The sequence below is a fragment of the Cyprinus carpio genome, chromosome A19, assembly GCF_018340385.1.
Source record: "Cyprinus carpio isolate SPL01 chromosome A19, ASM1834038v1, whole genome shotgun sequence".
Classification (NCBI taxonomy): domain Eukaryota; kingdom Metazoa; phylum Chordata; class Actinopteri; order Cypriniformes; family Cyprinidae; genus Cyprinus; species Cyprinus carpio.
The window spans coordinates 9,364,690-9,387,603 of NC_056590.1; the positions used below are offsets into that span (position 1 = coordinate 9,364,690).

The 22,914-nt window shown below is 37.4% G+C and overlaps 1 protein-coding gene across 5 annotated transcripts in view; it reads right to left on the minus strand.

The window, feature by feature from the left end:
- LOC109085850 (trafficking protein particle complex subunit 9-like) overlaps positions 1–22,914 on the minus strand; it is a 201,821-nt gene that overhangs the window by 60,560 nt on the left and 118,347 nt on the right. For all 5 annotated transcript variants that reach the window (XR_006162617.1, XM_042776264.1, XM_042776263.1 and 2 more), the window contains 2 exons: positions 16,092–16,202; positions 1,631–1,784 (listed from right to left, as the gene is read on the minus strand). Coding sequence is in view for 4 of the 5 variants with exons in the window: in XM_042776264.1 (XP_042632198.1) it covers positions 1,631–1,784; positions 16,092–16,202 (265 nt within the window). In the remaining variant the exon portion in view is untranslated. The remainder of the gene's footprint in view (positions 1–1,630; positions 1,785–16,091; positions 16,203–22,914) is intronic.

Sequence of the window (22,914 nt, forward strand, 5' to 3'; positions counted from 1 at the left end):
GAACCATATGTCAGTGCATCAAGCAAGTGTAAACGTGCCTCCTCCAGTATGTCCAGCTGTTAGAAACAGATGCTGTCAGACGGTCATCCTCACAGCTGGGACACATGTAACACCCATAACACATTACATCACCCGAGTCACTCCACATACTCCAAAGCCAAAGCTCCAGCAACACAGAACAACAACAAAAACATACCAGGAGAGCTCATCTGATTCATAAATCAGGCAGCTATGACTCTGATTGGATGAGCCTACAGTTAAGGAACCAATGATGCCTAAATAATGTGATATCAGCACACAGACTGACATGGCTTATCGTTTTGGAAAGTGGAAAGTTTTAAGTTTCAGATATGTTTCTATATTAACGGTGTTAAAATAAAATAAAATAAATAACCTTTTATTTTATTTTTACTTTTAAAAATAACATCCCACAGTTGGGCTAATAAACTATATTACTTACAGCGTATAGCCAAATAACTGTTTGTTATTTATTTATTTATTATTTTACTATTAATACTGTATGTTTATGTATGTAAATATCTGTATAGTTTATCATACTTTGCTTCCACCCTGCTAGGGTATTCTATAGGGTTTTTTGGTAAAATGAAATGAATAAAAGAAAATTACAAAATAAAAAAATAAAATAAAATAAAATCAGTCTACGTTTAGGTTAATACAATATCCATAGCCAAATAACTGTTTATTATAAGTATTTGTACTGTGTTTAAATCTGTAAAAGTGTATAATTTATCATATTGCTGATGACACAATTTTAAAGCTGCTATGGAAAAACATATATTGTAAAAAGCACTAAAAAAGAAAAAATATCTAAACATTATATCTTATGCATATGACACTGTCATATAAGGCAAGACCAACCCAGGCTCACTGGAAATACATGCTTGAGGTGACATTTCCGCAACACCGATATGACATACCTTACTGCATGTTTCTTGGCAGTTTCAAAGCGAAATGTCCAGAGAATGGCGCCAAAACACGTGACCCTGACACGTTTTTATTACATTGGTACAGGCACGCATTGCTGCAATGTGTTGGTAATGGCTCTTAATTACGTGATTCTTGGAAGTTTTTGCTGCGATGCTTCAGTGTATGTATTGTGGCGGGTCAACCATATGTGACGACTAAAGTTCAAAATTAACCCATCGAAGTTTTCAAATGTCGCCCAGAATGCTAACATTGGTTTTGAAGTCAGAGACACAATGCATTTTCCCAATGAATTGTGCGAGAAAAATTAGGCTTTCTTAATCAAAAACTTAGGACCTGTAAATCATACTATATATCATGATACAGGAATAAAAGTTGCCTCTAGTGTTCATTTCAACTGGAAACTGCAGCGATTCATAAATAGGTATGCTTTTTGAGTTTTGCAGAAATGTTGATGGGACAAGTATTTCCAATGAACCTGGGTAGTGCAAGACTGTGTATTTCAGTGATTTTACCATGATTAAGGTATTGCCTGAATTTAACCCCCTAAAAAAAAAACATTGGTTTTTAGTAAGTTGAGCTACTCAAATTACTCAAATGTGCTCAGCTTTGGCGACACTGTAGTGTCGAGAAGAAAGTGTTAAGGGACAGTCTTATCAGGACAGCTGCCTTTCGTAAAGGATATGATGGTCCAGTGGATGTCCAGCGTGCTGTTGATGAGTCCTCCCTGGACCTGCTGTCTCTTCTCTTCCTGTTGGCGTACTGTAGCCAGTCGCAGTGCATCATGGTCCATCACAGGCATGCTGTCAAAATCAAACTTATCCACCTGAATGGCCATCCTGCACACACACAGAAGCACACAAAGTTCAAGTGCTGTCATTCAAATCCACAGCAAAAATCCATTTGCTTCAACGGAGGATGCATGGGACGCTCAGAAATAAATACTTCAAATATCAAATTTTGTTTGTGTACATGATATTCAGAAACTGAAAACAAAAATCCATCATCATAAAAGGCTTGTCAAAAACTGTCAACAAAAAATGCCAAGGACATGTGCACAGGCTCACAAAACTACTTCAGGCTCATAGAAACGCCAATAAAATATCCTTGACATTTCCATGTTCTCCGTTATCAGCGAGCAGAGAGAAAGACAAAGCGGGAGAGATAGAAAGAGCGATAGAGGGATGGATTAATGAAGGAGATAAGACCCTCTGGGGGGCTTTTGGGAGACGCTCTCAGGCCTAGCGCTGGATCGCAGCATTTCTGGAGAAGAAAAAATCTACTGCAAATCTACTGATACCAGACAGAAAAAAAGCTGTGACCTCACAAAAGAGCACAATATCAGTTGTTTGAGTGTGTGGTGTCACACAACTCAAAAGCATTCTAGGGAGTTCCAGAGAGTTACTAGTGTTGCAAAGTGACTGATAAAGGGTTCTGGGTGGTCTCTAGGTAGTTAACTGCCACCCCATGTCAGCAGAAGCCACACTAAAATGTCTTTTGCCATATTTGAAAGTGAAAAAAAGTGAAAGTCGTGACATTTGCCAAGTATGGTAACCCATACTCAGAATTGGCGCTCTGCATTTAACCCATCCAAGTGCACACACACAGCAGTGAGAAGTGAACACACCATGAACACACACCTGGAGCAGTGGGCAGCTATATACAACGCCTGGGGAGCAACAGGGGGTTCAGTGCCTTGCTCAAGGGCACTTCAGTCATGGGTATTGAGGGTGGAAGAGAGCGCTGTTCATTCACTCCTTCCCACCTACAACTCCTGACAGCATCGAGACTCGAACCTGCGACCTTCTGGTTACAAGTCTAATTCTCTAACCATTAGGCCACAGCTGCCCCCTGTGGGCCTTATATTTAAATAAATAAATAAATATTTTTAAATAAAGCAGAATTTGCATGCCATGTGTTCAGGAGAATGAATGAACAAACAAATGAGCAAACAAACATGCTTTTAAAAAAAAGTGTATTTATTAAAATAAAGCAGTATTTTCATGCCATGTGTTCAGGAGAAATACACTGCAATTTAGTTGGGATGGAAAGATGAATGGAAGGACAGATCAAATAAAATATATACATAATAGGATAGAAAAAGTTAAAATAAATAGATATAGGGATAGAATGAAGAACAGATAAAATAAAACAAACAAATAGAAGAATAGTACAAAATAAAATAAAAAGATAAAATTATAGACAGAATGATAACTAACCTAAACTAAGCTCAAATAAAATACAATACTTTGAATGAATGGATGGGACAGACAGATAGATAGACAGATAGGTAGGTAGGTAGGTAGATAGATGAACACGTTAAAAAAGAAGCATCATTTTCATGTCACGTGTTCAGAAGAACAAAAAGAAATGCTGGTTGTTGTCAATGATATTGTCTTCTCTTAGCAAATTATTGAGGCAATTCGTGTAAGATTTTGTAAAACTCCAACAGTAATAGTGAAGCTTGGCCGAGCAAACAGCACTAATGGCCGCGCACACATCCTCCAGTTCTTCCTTCATTCATTCATCGAGTCCACAGAAGACAACAGGCCGAGATCCCTGCGGACACTGATACATAATTCATCACACACACATTAAGGAAAACACGAACAGCCTGCGGCCACCCTCGCGCTCTGTTTCCACAGCCTGTGGCACGCTGGCCGTCGTGCAGGATGGAATAATTATTTAGTATCGTTCTTCTTTCATACATCTGGCGCTCTGAGGCTGCAGTGGATTGAGACGCTCGACTCCTGACACTAAAGCGCTCAGATAGCAGCAGATGAAACACAGCATCAGTGAAGCTCAATCTGGCTAAATGTCTCAATCTACTCTGCTCCTTCATCTGTAAACTCTCCCGCTTGCTTGCTTTCATTTGATTGTTCTATTGTTTGTTTATATAGTTTTGTCACTTTGACATTAATTAATTAATCTTTGTCATTCTTTAGGTTTATTTTAGTTGCCTGTTCTTTTATACTTTTGCTTGTTTTTTTTTCCTTCTGTCGTTCTGCCAATGTTTCATTCATTCACCGGTTTATGTTCTTTCGTTTTTATCCATAATTTTGTTCATCCCTCCTTCCATTCATCTTTCTACCTTTCTTCCTTTTCTTTCAACCTTCCTTGCTTCCTTTTTATTCTACCTTCCTTTCTTCTTTACTGTTCTTACTTCCTTCTTCCATTCTTTTCTTCTATCGTTCTGTAATTCTACCTCCTTTTTCCTTTCTACCATCCTTAATTATTTTCCTTCTTCCTACTTTTTGTTCATTCTTTCTTTGTAACCTCCCTTCTTTTTGTTCTTCCTTCTTTGTTCTACCTTCCTTTGTTTTTCCATTCTTCCTATCTTCCATTTTCTTCCTTCCCTTTTCTTTATCCTTCCTTCCGCTTTCCATTCTACCATTCTTCTTTTTGTTGTTCTTACCATTCTTTTAATTTTTCATTCCTTCCATCCTTTTTTCTGTTCTTCCTTTCTTGCTTCCTTATTAGTTCTTCCTTCCTTTATTGCTCTCTGTTCTACCTTTCTTCCATCTTTCCATCCTCTGTACTTCTACCTCTTTCCTTATTTGTTCTTCCTCTCGTCTTTCTGTTCTAACTTCCATCCTTCCTCTTTCTGTTCTTCATTCTGTCCTTTTTGTCATTCTACCCATCATGCTTCCTCGTCTTTCTTTCTCTTTCTGTTCTACATTTCTTTCTTATTTTTATTCTACTTTCTTTCCCTTTTTCATTCCTCTTTCCTTCCTTTTAGTTCTTCATTTTTTCCTTTCTTTTTTCTTCTTCCCTCCTCTCTCTTTAATGCAGTCAGTCATGATGTTTAGTCACCTGATGTTTATGAGAAGAGAGGTTAATGTTGGTGAAGAGGCTGCAGGTGTCTTGAGCTTGACACTGATGGACGTGTCAGTAAACGTGATCTGATTTGAGTGTAAACTGATCTTGTAAAACAACACACAAGTGAAAGGAGACACTGAGACATGATGGACTGATAAATACAATGTCTGAGATGTGGAATCTCATAAGAGGAAATCACACAAACTCCAAACAAAGATGTCTCACTGCAAAACATAAGCAGCACTCAGAAAAACTCACAGAAATGAGAAGACAGGGAAAAATACATCTCTACAGAGATGCCCAGAGTAATGAACCCAACCACGGAGAGATTCGAGATGTGAGGCTCATCACACAACAGACAACGAGAAAGACAGAAAGATCCCTTTATAGACACTCCACTGAGAAAACTAAACCTGCAGTTACTATTTAAAAAAATAAACTAAAATTAAACCGGTGACTTTTAAGATGCATTTTCTCAGAGAAAGTTTTATCATGAAACCCACCTGACAGTTAATGGCTAATGTTTCAGTTAGCATACAGAGCACACTGTCAGCAGGACAATTAAAACAAGACAACTTAAAGGGATACTCCACCCCAAACTGAAAATTTTGTCATTAATCACGTATCCCCATGTCGTTCCAAACCCGTAAAAGCTTCGTTCGTCTTCGGAACACAATTTAAGATATTTTGGATGAAAACTGGGAGGCCTGTGACTGTCCCATAGACTGCCAAGTAAATAACAGTGACAAGGTCCATAAAAGGTATGAAAGTCATGGTCAGAATACTCCATCTGCCATCAGACATGCAATCCGGGTTATATGAAGCGATGGGAACACTTTTTGTAAGTGAAGAAAACAAAAACATCGACTTTGTTCAACAGTTCCTTTGTCAAGAGTCTCCTCTGTGCCTGTCCATATCAATGTATGCTGCGTATGGTCTTCTGTATCATCCGCGCCACAAGGATGCGCTGTTTTCTTTCAAATCAAAGTTAAATACACGTAGAAACAGCACATAATGGGGGGGGGGGGGGTCAGAACGCATGTGCCGGGTCAAAGAAACACACACACACACACACATCCCTGTTCTTCATCATTAGTTGTCAGTATCAATGCATCTGGACTCAGACAGAGGGTGTTATCATTCTACACATGAGCACTTCAAAGGAAAAACAAAATTAGAGGGAGGGAGAGAGAGAAGACAAAGATTCAAGATTGAAAAAGACCTCTAAAGACTGAAGGATAAAAATCACACATGCACACACACACACACACACACACATACATTTTTAGAGGTGACTCAGGGAAAAGAAAGAAAAAAGTGACAGGAAAAAATGCCCTACACTTAAAACAAGCTAATATGGTTAAGTTCAATCAATGAAAAAGACTTGCAATCTGTGAGACACATGAGCCATTTATATGCACGTACAGCAGCTGCATTTGAAAACAACCAGTTTGCATGATTTTTTTCAAGCAATTACAGCAGTACATCAATTTTAGTTGTACCAATATGTATATATGTATATATGTATATGTATATGTATATATGTATATATGTATGCATATATGTATATATGTATACATGTATGTATATATGTACATATGTATGTATATATGTATATGTATATATGTATGTATGAACATGTTATCTTGTTAAACATATATTAAATATATATTTGATCCATCTATCTATCTACTTATCTCTCTCTCTCTCTCTATATATATATATATATATATATATATATATATATATATATATATATTCAGGAAGAGAAAATTTTCAATTTTCAGTTATCAAAATTTTAATATTTATATTGAATCTATCTATATATCCATCTATCCATCCATCCAAGAAAGATATAGTACAGATCCTGCATTTATGTGATCAAGGCATTTTGCTGCAGTTTGAAAGTGTCACTGACTGTCCGTTCAAAGAGGAGAGCAAGAGAGAGTGATAGAGAGGGTTATATTTAGCTCACGTGTGTGTTCTCTCCCGTGACTACAGCAGCAGAAACACTGAGCTATTTATAGACTGCTCCCCGTAACCCGCGGTTACGGCACACACAGCAGCATCACTGCGCCACGGCAACGCCGCATCACCCCACCCAGCATTAGAGCAGCATCTCAACATCACATTAACTCACTGTGTCATTCAGATGAAATTCTAATTTTATACATTCCAAATAAAACAATCCCTCAGATGAGTCCACAGAAAAGATGACAGGTTATTAAATCCCTCCGTCCAATCTCACAAATTATTTATGTGTACGTTTTTTCTTTATTTTAATAGTGATGATTGAAAAAAATTGTTTCATTTTAATTGTGATAATATTACTCTTTTAAAAAATTAATTTAATTTATTATTAAAAATGTACTAAATTTAATTGTAAAATTAATCAAATTATTATTATTTTTATTTAATGTAATTTAAATATAGCTATAGGCATACAGGACTGGACTCTCTTGAGCCAGCAATTAATTCATTCATTTCATTCATTAATATATTATTGTTTTATATAACAGTTTATCCAAATACTAAACATTTTTTTTGTCTCTCGTTTTGTCTGTCATCTTGAATTTAATTTTCACTGAGCTTGTTGCACATTTTGGAATTGCAAGGTTTCTTAGTAGGCACCATAATTTGCCGTCCGTTGGAGTTATTTTCCATGATGCCTTTGAATATTGCCTATATAGGCATCTTGCGTTTTGAAACAGAGCTACAGTAGAAACATTCGGTTGCATCTTGAGACTCTGGGAAAGGGAAAAATAGCAGTACACACACACAGACACAGTAAAAAGGGAAAAGTGACCCTTTATCATGGAGGAAGCACTTAGAGGCTTGTTTCTACAGCAACAGGCTTTTGTTTAAATTATGCGGGTAATGAATTTGAGCGGAGTATGTCACACCAACACAAAGTAAAGAGAGTATAAAAAACCCAAAATGCACAATGTGTCACAAATTCAGTGCCCTTAATGGTGTGTGTTTCAAAAGGTATGAATCAGTGACGGTTCAAACAAGACTGCATACAAATCAAATATATGCACAGGTGAAGACACACATATGATGTCATCACAAACACACTCACTGTGACTGTCATGAAGCCTGCTGGTTTTTCTAACACAATCATTTTGTGTTACCAGAGCTCCACAGCTTAAATATTTTTTAGGTGAAAGAAATACAAAAATGAAAAAGAATTTGTGTTAAGTGAGGTCAAGTGTTTTTTTTTTTTTTTTGTTCCACATGTACAGTACATACATACAGAGAATCGAAATTGCGTTACTCTCAGACCCCCGGTGCATACAGATAACACTAACAGTAGAGCTTAAAAATCTAGATCAAATATAAAATATAAGATAAAACTATACAATAAGGGAATGTAAAAAACACATAATAGAAAAAATAAAATAAAAATAAAGTTAAATAAAAGCAGTGCAAGGCACATGGCAGATAGAGTGCAAACAAGTGAACAAACAGTGCAGATAAAAAGATTTTAGTGCATAAAAAAATAGCTTATTCAGTCTGATTAAAAGTGACAAAGTGACAAAGGGCTCAGAGCAGTTATTTTATTAAACTGACTGATGAGGAGGTAGAATGATGTCAGATCCATGGTGAATGAGGTAGTGAGCAGACCACTGCTGCACAAAAGTGACTGGTGCATGACATTCGTATGTTAGAGGGAGGGGGGGTTCATAGTTCATGGTGCCTGAGGCAGAAGAGGGACGGGGGGGTAAGTTCGGGAGCGAGTTCAGCTTCCTGACAGCCTGATGGATGAAGCTGTCCTTCAGTCTGCTGGTCCTGGCCTGGAGACTCCGCAGTCTCCTCCCTGATGGCAGCAGACTGAAGAAGCTGTGTGACGGGAGTGTGGGATCACCTGTAAATGCAGAGGGCTTTTTCGAGTGAGACGGGTTCCATAAATGTCCTGGAGGGAGGGGAGAGAGACACCAATGATCTTCTCAGCTGCTCTCACTATGCGTTGCAGAGTCTTCCGGCAGGACGCGTTGCAGGCGCCATACCACACAGTGATGCAGCTGGTCAGAATGCTCTCGATGGTGCCTCTGTAGAAGGTGTACATGATGGGGGGTGGGGCTCTGGCTCTCCTCAGTTTGCGGAGGAAGTAGAGACGCTGCTGTGATTTCTTGGCCAGTGCTGCGGTGTTGTCGGTCCAGGAGAGGTCCTCTGTGATGTGCACACCAGGAAATTGGTGCTGCTCACTCTCTCCACAGTCGCACCGTTGATGGTCAGAGGAACATGCTGAGTGTGCGCTCTCCTGAAGTCCACAACAATCTCCTTCGTCTTCTCCACGTTCAGAGAGAGATTGTTGTCACTGCACCACCCGGCCAGGCGGCTCACCTCGCTCCTGTAGTTTGTCTCATCTCTGTTGCTAATGAACCCACCACAGTCGTGTCATCCGCAAACTTAATGAAGAGGTTGGAGTTGTGTGACGGTGTGCAGTCGTGTGTCAGCAGAGTGAAGAGGAGGGGGCTCAGCACACATCCTTGGGGGGCCCCAGTGTTCAGTGTGATGGTGCTGGATGTGTTGCTGCCGACACGTACTGCCTGAGGTGCTTCCAGTCAGAAAGTCCAACAGCCAGTTGCACAGCGAAGTGTTGAGCCCCCCAGCTCGACCAGTTTGTGAATGAGCTGTTGAGGGATGATTGTGTTGAATGCTGAACTGAAGTCTATGAACAGCAGTCTGACGTATGAGTCTTTTTTCCTCTAGATGTGTGAGTGCTGAGTGGAGGGTAGTTTGAGATGGCATCATCGGTCGAGCGGATTGGACCGATATGCAAACTGGAATGGGTCCAGGGAGGGGGGGAGGGCAGACTTGATGTGGTGCATGACTAGCCGTTCGAAGCACTTCATGAGGATGGGAGTAAGTGCAACAGGACGGTAGTCATTGAAGCATGATGGAGATGGCTTCTTCGGGACTGGAATGATGGTGGTAGCTTTGAAGCATGTGGGAACAACAGCTTGACTAAGTGAGATGTTGAAAATGTCTGTGAAGACATCAGTGAGTTCTGCTGCACAGTCTCTCAGTACACGCCCAGGAATGTTGTCAGGACCCGGAGCTTTGCGTGCATTGATCCTGCTGAAGGATCTCCTCACGCTGTCTGGGGTCAGCATCATCACCTGATCACTGGGAGGAGGTGGAGTCTTCTGTGCAGTGGAGCTGTTTTGTGCCTCAAAGCGAGCGAAGAAGGTGTTCAGCTCGTTCAGCAGAGAGATGTTGCTGTCACAGGTCCGCTGTGGGGGCTTGTAGTCCGTAATGGTCTGTATCCCCAGCCACAGGCTCCGAGTGTCTCTGCTGTCGCTGAATTGATGGGCTATCCTCCTGGAGTACTGTCTCTTAGCCGCTCTGATTGCCGCGGGGATAGGTTGGCCCTGGCTGTTCTCAGGCCCCCCTCGTCTCCAGCTCTGAAGGCAGCGTTCCGCGTCTCCAGGAGTCTGTAGACTTCCCCTGTCATCCATGGCTTCTGGTTGGCCTGGACAGTACTGGGTTTTTGTGACTGTTACATCCTCAATACACTTGGTGATGTAGGCAGTGACAGTCTCCACTGGACCGAGTACTCCTGGAGGTCAGTGGAGTTTATTATAAGTGGCAGCCTGCTTAAACATATTCCAGTCAGTTGTATCAAAGCAGTCCTGAAGAGCCTCAGACGATCCTTCTGGCCACACTTGAATCTGTTTCTGAACTGGTTTGGCGACTTTAAACGAGCGGGTCTGTTTGCGGGCATTAGCATGACAGTGATGTGGTCTGAGGCACCGAGGGGGGGAGGGGGACGGGCTTTGTAAGCTCCTCTCTGTGTGGTGTAAACAAAGTCTAAAATGTTTTTACCTCTTGTTGGAAAGTTAATGTGTTGGTGTATTTTAGGAAATACACTCTTTAAGTCAGCATGGTTGAAATCCCCAGCTATGATGAGAAAAAAGCATCGGGTGTGCTGTCTGCTGCTCACTGATGTGCTGGTACAGTTTCATTTAGTGCAATCGTTCCGGTTGCTGTTGCTGTTGTTCGGGGGAATGTAAACCGAAACGAGCAGTATGGCAGTATATTCCCTCGGCAGATAGAACGGCCGGCACTTAATAATCATAAACCTCCACCAGGGCTGAGCAGTGTTTGCAGATCACAACAGCATCGCGGCACCCCGCGTCATTGATGTAAACACAAAGCCCGCCGCCGCGGGTTTTTTAGTTCCTCCCGCGACGCGAGCTCTGTCTGCTCGATAGCACGTCAGCTGGACGAGCTGAATGGCGCAGTCCGGAACGCTGTCGCTGAGCCATGTTTCCGTGAATACAAACACACAACAGTCTCTTACAGTCCTCTGAGTTGAACTAGTAATCGGATGTAGTCCCAGTTTATTGTCCAAAAAGCGCGACGTTAGCCAGTACGACGGTGGGGATGGATGGCTTGTGTGGGTTAGCCGTTAGCCTAGCCCGGATACCTCCGCGCTTTACCCCTCTTCTGCTTCCTCTCACGCCGCTTGTGGCGCCTCCGCTGTGGGCGAGATGCAGTAGAGGGGGTCGGTGATGATGTAGGCCTCCGGAGCAGTTTTCGAGATCTCGCAGCAGTTTCCGCGTGCGCGGAGTTTAACTCTAAAAAATGGCGGCTCTGCCGACATCCAGCAGAAAACTCACGACTGTATGCGCGCTTAAAGACAGATAGACGCGATGACGACGTACAAAAACTACTGCGACTCACAAGACAAAAAACACGAAAACACCGTTCTGGTCGGGACAGAGAGAAGCCGCTGCGTGTTGGACGCGCCGCCATCTTGGGGTTCTTTAAAATGAAAAAGAACACTATTTTGTAGAGTGGAGTCAAAATGATTAATTTCATCTGAGATTTGGAGCTAAATTACTGACTTCAGAAATGTGGAATCATCATGTTATTTTTACACAGAAATTGTCTATTAGTAGAATCTGTTGACTTTAGCGATCCTTGTTGCACTGCCAATAGGTGATAGTTCAGAAATGGGGGAAAAGTACTTTTTACTTTTTCCCCCAAAGTTTGCATGCCTGTAACTTAAGCATTAAAGATATCTTAATATCACGTCAAATCTAGGTTCTTATACGTTTCTTTTGGTATCTTCATTTTTAAGGCCCTATTTCATTCATTATATCTGAATGCTATATCATTCATTCAATTTGGTTCTATGAGTAAACTTAAATTGTACACATATTCTGTTTAAACATGCATGTTCAATGCATATTTGTTCATCAAAAAAAAAAAAAAAAAAAAGATGATTGATGATTGTCATTGATACTGACAAGATGTTATTATATATATATATATATATATATATATATATATATATATATATATATATATATATATATATATATATATATATATACACACTGAACAAAATTATAAACGCAACACTTTTGTTTTTGCCCCCAATTTTCATGAGCTGAACTCAAATATCTAAGACTTTTTATATGTACACAAAAGGCCTATTTCTCTCAAATATTGTGCACTCCTCCTTTGTCGAGATAATCCATCCACCTCACAGGTGTGGCATATCAAGATGCTGATTAGTCAGCATGATTATTGCACAGGTGTGCCTTAGGCTGGCCACAATAAAAGGCCACTCTAAAATGTGCAGTTTTACTGTATTGGAGTGTCCGGGGGGGTCCGAAAACCAGTCAGTATCTGGTGTGACCTCCATTTGCGTCGCGCAGTGCAATACATCTCCTTCGCTTTCAGCTTCCAGGAATTGTTTACAGATCCTTGCAACATGGGGCCATGCATTATCATGCTGCAACATGAGGTGATGGCCGTGGATGAATGGCACAACAATGGGCCTCAGGATCTCGTCACGGTATCTCTGTGCATTCAAAATGCCATTAATAAAATGCACCTGTGTTTGTTGTCCATAACATACGCTTGCCCACACCATAACCACACCGCCACCATGGGCCACTCGATCCACAACGTTGACATCAGCAAACCGCTCACCCACACGACGCTAATACAACGCTGTCTGCCATCTGCCCTGTACAGTGAAAACCGGGATCCATCCGTGAAGAGAACACCTCTGCAAAGTGCAAGACGCTATCGAATGTGAGCATTTGCCCACTCAATTCGGTTACGACGAACTGCAGTCAGGTCGAGACCCCGATGAGGACGATGAGCATGCAGATGAGCTTGCCTGATACGGTTTCTGACAGTTTGTGCAGAAATTATTTGGTTATGCAAACCGATTGTTGCAGCAGCTGTCCAGGTGGCTGGTCTCAGACGATTTTGGAGGTGAAGATGCTGGATGTGAAGGTCCTGGGCTGGTGTGGTTACACGTGGTCTGTGGTTGTGAGGCCAGTTGGATGTACTGCCAAATTCTCTGAAACGCCTTTGGAGATTGCTTATGGTATTAAATAATATATATATGAAAACATCAGTTCACATTAAATTCATACTGTTTGCATTTATAATTTTTCAAGCTGAAACACACACTCATGCTTCTTAAAGATGAGAACATTGAAATCTATTAATTCTCAGAAAAAAAACAAAGTTTTTCAGCTCAAAATCCAAAATCTATTTAAAAGTAATACCTTAAGAATCTAAGTGAAAACATAACATATTAATTAACTTATTTAACAAATAAAGATATCTAGGCACAAAAATAATTAGGCGAGATAGATGTAAGTATTGTACTATACTACAGAATGCTTTCTTATAATATTACTTTACAGGAGATAATCAGAAATATAATTAGGACTATTAGTTTTATTTCTCATTTCTCATTAAGTCTTAGTAATTGCTTCTTGAAGCCTTGAGGACAAATTAAATAAAAAGCGGCACATCATATCCTACTCTCTTCAAACCTTTAGCTAAATCTGCTCAATTAAAGGTCCCATTAGAGTCAGCTGACTGAACACAGACAGGCCTGACTTCAACCAGTGCAGCTCAATATGAACTTCTTAAAAATGTATGAACTTTAAGACTTGAGTTTGTAATCTGCTCAAATATGCTGCCATATAAAATTGTGCAGCAAAAATCAAATATTCCAAAGAATCACTAAAGGAAAAAAAAAAAAAAACGAACAAAAAATAGTTACAATAAACATTTATTATCATCGTCATCAACATTTATGTATCAGAAAAAAAAAAATGAAATTTTGCTCAGAATATTTAAAAAAAAAAAAGATAATTAAATCTCCTTATTTTTGTTTGATCTATATTTCATTTGATGAAATCAAAGGTTTATGCTCTATCCACTGAATAGAATAGAATAGAATAGAATAGAATAGAATAGAATAGAATAGAATAGAATAGAATAGAATAGAATTTTTTTTCTTAATGAAGCAATTGGGTCAATTTTGATGTTATGTTATTTTTAAAGCAGAATGGGCCCTTGACCAGTGCAGAAAACACAAAATGCACCAGTACCAAGGAAAGGGAACAAGATCTCATCTGATTCTAAACACAACAGCACTTCACCCAGAGAAACTCCAGCGTATTCTGCTCTTACAGAAACAATCTCTCTCAAACAGAAAAAAAGATGGCTGAGGAGATCTAAGGCTCAGAGAAATCGATTAGTGAAGGTGAGCCCTTGCACCGCTGGATGCTTTATTGTCACACTGGTGGCCCACGAATGACTGACAGGAATCATGGGTATAAAGCGAGGACAGTGTTGTCCTCTAAAAAACCTCTCCATGAAAGCATTCATCATACAGAACGACAGAACGAGGAAGAGGAAAAGACACAGGACCATCACGAGACGAGAAATCTCATGTTATGAGAAAAGATAGAAAGAATCAGTATGAAGAACTACACAATAACACATAACACACACAGTGCCATTAAAGAGACAGAGACCCGATTTAGCCCTCTACGAGATCAATAACCAGTATACACACACACATCGATCAGCATGTAGTTGTTTATATTTCATCCTCCAGAATCAATCACCCCACAGCTTTAGGAACTCTGTAATCTGTTCATCAATTATTTCTGATTCAGGTATCGGTCAGAGACGCACAGTTACCAATCAAGTCATTAATCAGGTGATCCATGGAGGTGATCGGGAAAAGGGAACGTTGCCCGCAGGGCATCAGAAGAGCTCGTACACAAAGAAAATACAGCTCTCCGAACACAAAACTATAAAGCACTTTATGATGGCTACATTTCCAGCAAGATGGGATTTTTATGCTTTTAGTGGACAGGAAAGTGCAGAGAGAAAGGAAAGTGTGCATGTGCGCTACAGCAGTGACACTGGGTTCAAAATGAACAATGAATTGAGAAAATTTACCATCAAAAATATTGGGAAACACAAGAAAATGCATTTAGCATTTAAAAAAAACACTACCCTTCAAAAGTTTGTGGTTTGTAGTTTTTTGTGTGTTTTGAAAGAAGCCTCTCAGCATCATTAATCCAGTCTTCAGTGTCACATGATCATTCATAAATCACTCTAATAATGTGCTGATTTACTGCTCAAGAAACATTTCTTATTATTATCAGTGTTGAAAACTGTTTATATTTTAGAAAACCAATCACCCAAAACATAAAATGTGAATAATTTTTTTAATTTATATCTTGCTCTCCTCTGTAGTTCTCAAATCTAATTTAGCATATTCAAAGATGTGTCACAACAGATTTAATGTCAATGACACCAAATACCATTTGAGTGGTTCCACCGATCACACGATGGCGAGTTTGAATATGCAAATGTGATTTGAGAGCTACAGCGTTGAAAAAGGTTTTCAGAGAACATTTCCTATCGAATTTCACAAAAGAAACAACATCATATTGGTTCAAAAAGATACGCTTGTGAGTAAATGATGACTGAATGTTGATGTTTGGGTGAATTATCCCTTTAAAGATTAACATGATGATATTTTCTCTTCATAAGTTACCTGGTTCTAAGTTATCAGCATCCAAAAAGAGGAAATGAGATTTGTCTTGTCTTAAACACTTAAGTCAGACAGGGAATAAAACAGTCGCATTTGTGTTTTATCCTTCATTCCTTCAGACGAAAGCATCTCATGAGGTGAATCCTGTCTCCTTAAGTTTGCATCTCTCTGCTAATCTTCAAAAAAAGCCCCTAAAGGCAATTTCAAAGAGATGCATCAAAAACCTGCTGCGACATATATGGAGACACTGTAAGTGTGTGTCTGTCTCTCCGAAGCTCTATGAAAGTCAGAAAGTGTGACCAGCTGCAGCTCTGGTTCATGAGAGTAACTTTCATGAAATGGAGAGATGTCAGCGGAGGAGAGGGACAGGTAATGCCTTCTGACAGTCTACAGACTTCAATCAGCCAGACAGACAGCGATACATCTCACCGATGAAGGAGGAGTCTGTGTGAGAGAGTGTGTGTGGGTGTGTGTGTGCATGTACCTCTGACACTCGCTGGCGTGCAGCACCAGGTCCTGGTTGTTCTTGGCAGACAGCGTGAGCTCATGTTCGGTCGAGTTGAACACATCCAGCAGTAGATGACATTGACGAGTACTGCAGAAAAATGGAGAAAGACAAAACCGAGGAAGTATTAATGAAGTACAGAACTCAAACCTGGTGGATCACTTCATGTAATTATTACGTTCTGAATATAAATATTTCTGTCCCCACTCAAAGCAAAAATCAAATAAAATTGTAAATGTGCACAGTTGTAGCCAATCAGGCCAAAGATGATTTTTACATTATTTTTAACAATTAGCAATTATATAATGTTTAGATTATAGAGAATTATATATTTAGAATATACAGATGTTTTTTTTTTGTAATTATTTTATTGGAATAATTTGTATAATTATTTTTATGTGAAACGGGTTTATTATTAAGTACAATAATAACTATTTTGTTTATGCAATATATACACCACCGTTCAAAAGTTCAGGGTCAGTAATTTAAAACATTTATTTTAAATTAATGTGTTCATTTATTTTACTGTATTTTGGGGGGGGGGGGTGCACACTTGGTTATCTTAAGAGACTTTTTTCAAAAACATAATAAAATATTATATTATTATTATTATTATTGTGATATATATACTTTTGAACAAGAGTGTATGTACAAATATATCTACAAAATTTGGTTGGATTAAATATTTTTGATATTCATTCTGATAACAGTTTATACTACTGATACAAGCACACAAATAAATGCAAGTACTCACACACACACACACACACACCAAAACAGATGGGCACAAGAGGTCATGCAGATGTGCTTGTCATCATCTGTCCAAACATCAAAGGTTAGCATCTCTTTCATGTAGTGAAGGCTTTGTGAGCTTTGTGAGCTTTGTGTGTGTGTGTGTGTGTGTGTGTGTGTGTGTGTCTTTATTTATGGAAACAAATTCTCAAATCCACCACAGTAACACAATACACACAAATCAAATTCTACCATGCTTGTATTTTCTCCCCAAAGTCTACTTATAACATTAGTCACCGTTTCTTGCAGCAAAATCTATCATAATTTAGTTTTCAGTTTTCATCTTTTCTCACCAATAGAATCAAAGTCTATTTTTTTTTTGGCATCTGTTCCTTTAAGGATTAGTATAACAAATATGGTGCATCAAATTTCAATAAAGCAAGAAAAGGCCAGTTTACCATGATATAACCTCTTTAAACCTTAGTGAGCCATGCTGCCATACAAAGGCATAAGACCATAACTTCGTTGTTGGTTGAAAATTAGTTATTGCTATTTTTGGGACATTTAACGGGTTGTCTTAATACTACAGTACAATAAAGGTAGAGTAACCTCGAAACAGGTTTAAAAATTAAGTTTGAGCTCAATTTTTATTTCTTTTATGTAGATAATTTTCATTACTAAAACATCTAATTGCCAGATTTCCAGTGTCCTACCTATAAATAATTTGAATGGACAAATAAAAATCTTTAAAGACACTTTTCTCAGTTCCACACTTTAGCGGGTTAAGGGCAGCATGTGCGTATAAAAAGCAGAGATTTTGAATGATATGATGGCTGCTGTGTGTCAATACACAAGCAGAGCAGTCAAGACATACAGTATGTCTCTCTCTTTCTCTCATTTCTTACAGTGATCAGTGGGGAATGAATCATCTCAAGAGATGCTGCCAAGTTTTAAATAGCAGAGAGAAAATGAGAGCGAGTGCCAACCAATGCTTACTCAACACCGAGCATCCCTCTTTCTCGCTCTCCATCAGTCTCTCTCAACTCGTGAGCAGATGCCGAAAGTTTTCCCGCAGCGGAGTCAAATGACGTTGCCGCCGGAAAACACTGAGGCACATTTGAAATTAAACACAACATGGATTTGACCCCATTTACTCTCTTAATACACATTCTGGATCTCACTAAGAGAAAGAAAAAAGGTTTGCATTCATAATCTTCCTTCAAAATAAACATCTTTTTTGTTTAGCCCATTCGCTTTTAGCTGCTCACTGGGGGTTTCAAGACAATAAGATAAGATTTTCTGTAAAGCTGCTTCGAAATAGCATGGACTGTGAAAAGTGCTTTACAAATAAACATGTAATGCACTTACAGTAGAAGTCGCTGTAGGGCGCTGTAAATGTGAAAAATAATGTACATGCCATTACGATAACATAGCCACAAGAAGATTATACCTGTTGACCTAATGTCAAAGAACTGCTAACTCTAGCTGTGTAAAGGTAAATCTGATGCAGTCATTCCTTATGAATAATTTAATATATAATATATTCATTTATATAGAATTTAAATATATTACTATTACAATAATATACATTAATACATTTTTACTATAACAAAATTTCTAAAATAAATTTAACATCAACAATAACAGCTTTTCATGAATTTATTATAATGCCATCTATTATCAAATGCTACTACCAGTTATTATTATTTATATTACTGTTATTATTATTATTAGAACTACAACCTAGCATTTAAATCCACATCAATTTACAATAAATGTATTTTATGCTACTATTATATGACTCAAAAACAGTGATAAACAGCCATATTTAAATATTTTCATATGTAATAATTTAATTAAAAAAATATATATTAATATATTAATAAAAATAATAAATTAAATATGGAAGCCCATTACCACCACAAGACAACACTTAATTATGGAAGGCTGTTTCCATCACAGGTTTTAAAAAAAATAAATAAATAAAAGTAATTATGACTTTTTTCAGAAATAAAGTCAGAATTGATAGATATAAACTCAGAATTCTGATTTTTTTTTTCTTGCAATTATGAGTTTACATATCGCAATTCTACATTTATATCACACATTTCAAATTTTTCTGAAAAAAAAAAAAATCAAATAGATAGAAAATTTCTGAATTGTGAGATAAAAAGTTGCAAAAACAAAAATATCCAAAAACAATACTGAAGAAGAACATATCCTATTTAACATTAATGTAAGTTGCAGATTTCTGCTTTGAATCATCCAGAATGCTTCGCTCCACAGACATCCATTCTAAGTGAACTAATGCACATGTTTTAAGCTGTGAGTTTAAGCTGTATTGAACCCCAAATAATCCTTTAAGGCACCGGATTTGTAAAAGATAAAATGTCATAAAGACTGTAGCTTTCTTTTGTCTGGCATTTGAATGTTTTCTTTCCTCCGGAGTTCCTCGTCTCACTACAGTACATCCGCTCACACCACACCAGAGATAAAAGCTTTTTTAAGACAGGTTTTTTTCATTTAATGGTCTTCCTGTATTATTTGTGTGTTGAGTGTGTCTAAAAGCAATGGCGAAGTGGGCATGTGTTAATGGTGTATGAGTTTAGTAATTAAATTGTTGCTTTTTACAACATCCTGTTGAATTTACTTGGTCAAACACACACATGCTGTACATTTGTCCACACATAAGAGGTGTGGGCTGTGAATTAAAGACACAGGCATTAGTCACAGGCCGCTTTATGTGTTTGGAAAGCATCATCCCCACATTTTTAAGGAGAGAAATAAAGAGAAATAAACCAGCAGTCCAATGAGTATTCATCAGATCTGTGGTGTGGAACAGACCTCTACTCTGCCTACATTATTCAGTGCAGACGATGGGCCATTTGTCTGGACCCACTGCCCAGAAGATTTTCATCTGAGGAACATTATTTCATCTCCTCAGAGGTAGTGAGCTGAAGAACTGCAGCTCGCTCGAGTGGATCCTTCAAGAGGCTCTGAACATTAGTGTGTCTGAGTGTGTACGTGTGTAAATGCTTCCCATTCCTATAAAGACTGTACTGTGTGTGTATAGAGAGAGAGAGAGAGAGAGAGAGAGAGAGAGAAAGAGAGATTTGTGTAAATCAAGAACATAATGTAGTATATAAGACACCAATGTTCAAAAAACCTAATAAATAAATAATAAATAAATACAAATTAAATAAAATTTGTATTATTATTGAATAACAATATTACTGTAACTAACAATATTGTCTTTTAATTACTATACCAATCTTAAAAAAGTTAACAAAAATTATAATTATCATGCATTTAAATGTTTAGCATAAAAATCATATTTAATAATAATTTATTTATATACATTATAATATACAATAATAATTTTAAATTACTAGTATAATTACGATTACTATTATGTTATTATTATGTATATAAATCATAAGTATAATATATATATATATATATATATATATATATATATATATATCTATATATATATATATATATATATATATATACACACACACACACACACACACACACACACACACACACACACACACACACACACACACATGGACACACACATGGACACACACACATATTCTATGGTTCATAATTATAACTCCTATAGTCTTACCTTAACCTATAACACCTTTTTGGCATTTTTTAGATATGAATAAAGACATTACACGCTCCTTTTATAAACCTGTTGTCCTCGTAGGGATGTAATGAGGTGTGTTCACATTTAGTGCTGCTATTCTTAGAGCGCCTGAAGCCATCAGAGAAACACATCCACCAACCGACTGCTGAATATTTCACACCCATTCACCACAAGCAGGACTTTGTTTTTCTATATGTGCCACTGTTGTTATTGGCCAGTGTCCAGTCGTGTGGACGAATGAGCTAATCATAATTTGAGAATTACAGCCATTGCTTAAATAAATAAAGTTTAGAATGAGGCTTGCAGAGCAGTGCTGAGGAAGCTACTTTGAAACTGCAACCGAGCTAAAATCTGCTCATAATTTACCACAGCACAACTACACCGACAGTCAAAAGAATATTTATTTATTATTTAAAAGTAGTTTCCCTATAAGTTACATTAAAGTTCATGATTACTGAATAAGGATGTTTAAAAATAATTTCATAAAAAGTTAGAATTTAAAAATACCTGGCATGTAAAAACACATGAATTGACTAACAAAACAAAACACTAATTTAAACAGTACAATAATAATCATAATAATATACCTACAAATAGTCACATTTTAATAATAAAAATGATTATTATTAATACAATTATTATTATGATATAATAATAATAATAATAATAATAATAATAATAATAACAATAATACATAGTTTTAAATGTTTTATAATAAATAATGAGGGATTAATTATTGTATTTTATTACTATTATTATTATTATTAATCATTATCATCAAATTACAGTATTACTGTAATTAACAATATAATATTTTATACAACAAAATATCTAAAAACAATATTTAACTATTTAAATAATATATATATAACATATTTATTATTTGTATTGTTGTTATTGAGACTTGTTATAGCACTTGCATATCATTGCTCTCTTCTTGATTTTGATTACTTCCATTTTTAAGTTGATTTGGATAAAAGCATCTGCTAAATGACTAAATGTAATTGTATTATTATTACAACTACTAGCAATTAAATACACATTGCTACACCAAATATAACTAATGAGAAACAGTGATAAACAGTAAAATTCAACTACTTTGACTTTTTAAACTTAAGACTTGCCAAAATTAATCGAACCCCTAACATTGAAAGAGACACATTAAAAAATAAAAAATTCTACATTGATTTTTAAAAATGAGCTGGTTACTGGAAAACTAGACTATTATGAAAACAGCTCTCGCTACTGCTAAATGCAGTAGGTTCAGCTGGTTACTGGTCCAGAGTGTTGTAGAGAGAAACGCTCAGTGAAATGTAGTGAGAGAGTGTGTGTGAGCAGCCGATCCATCCGACAGGAATGATAGATGATCTAGATGACTGAGACAGCAGATATTATTACAGCTAATGAGTCACTTCAAGTGGTCATTACAAAGGTGTAATCAGTCTCTCTCTCTCTCCATCCATCTCCATCTGTCTATCCCTCTTCTCCATCTTTCCGTCTCAACAGCAGTCATTCATATCCACCTCTGCTGTATCACACTAAACATAGCGTTCAGACTGGCTTCTTCATAAATGACTTTTTCGGCTGTATTCATTCAGCAGATGAGACTTCACCCTTGATAATGCAACTGAACACCTATTCCCATTACAGGACCGTGTGTACAGTATGTACAGTGTGTCATAAACTACCTAAATGGATGTACGGTGAGGTTTCATAGTGCTCTGATGCTGTTTGTCAACATAATCACAATCTTATTTGTCTTTAAGCTGTTTACAGTGTTCATATTCCATTTGAGACAATGATATGTTGTTTTGTTGCTTTTATTAACTCTCTAAGAGACTTTGTTAAAAACAACAGCGTCAGGCTTGCTAGTAAAATTGCATGTCAAACCATATGAGTATATATATGGTTTGACGTACAATGTGAAATATAATATTGTTATGATATCAAGAGAATGGCAGTGCGAACTATGCAGATATGTGGAGGAATCAGAACTGATTCACATATAATTTCACAATTACAAACATCATTTTTGCAACTGTACAATGAAACAAAATATCCATATTTTCTTTTCTCGGTTTCTCAGTTTGAATTGCAAAAATAGTGTTTTTGTCACAGAAAAAAAGCACTAAATTACAACTGCATTCTATGCAAGAAAACCCGAGTAAAATATAACTGCACTTTTAAAAAATATGATATAAATAGTTTGTTCAGAAAATGTTGAGAAACTATGATGGTGCAAACTATGCCTATAAGCAGAGAAATTGTAACAGATACACACATGATTTCACAATTAAAAACACTTTCTAGCAACTGTACAAAGACACGAAATGTCCATTTTTCTTTTTTTTAAGTTACATTTAAAAATAAATAAGTTTAAACAGAAAAAAAAAAATGTTTTTTTAATTG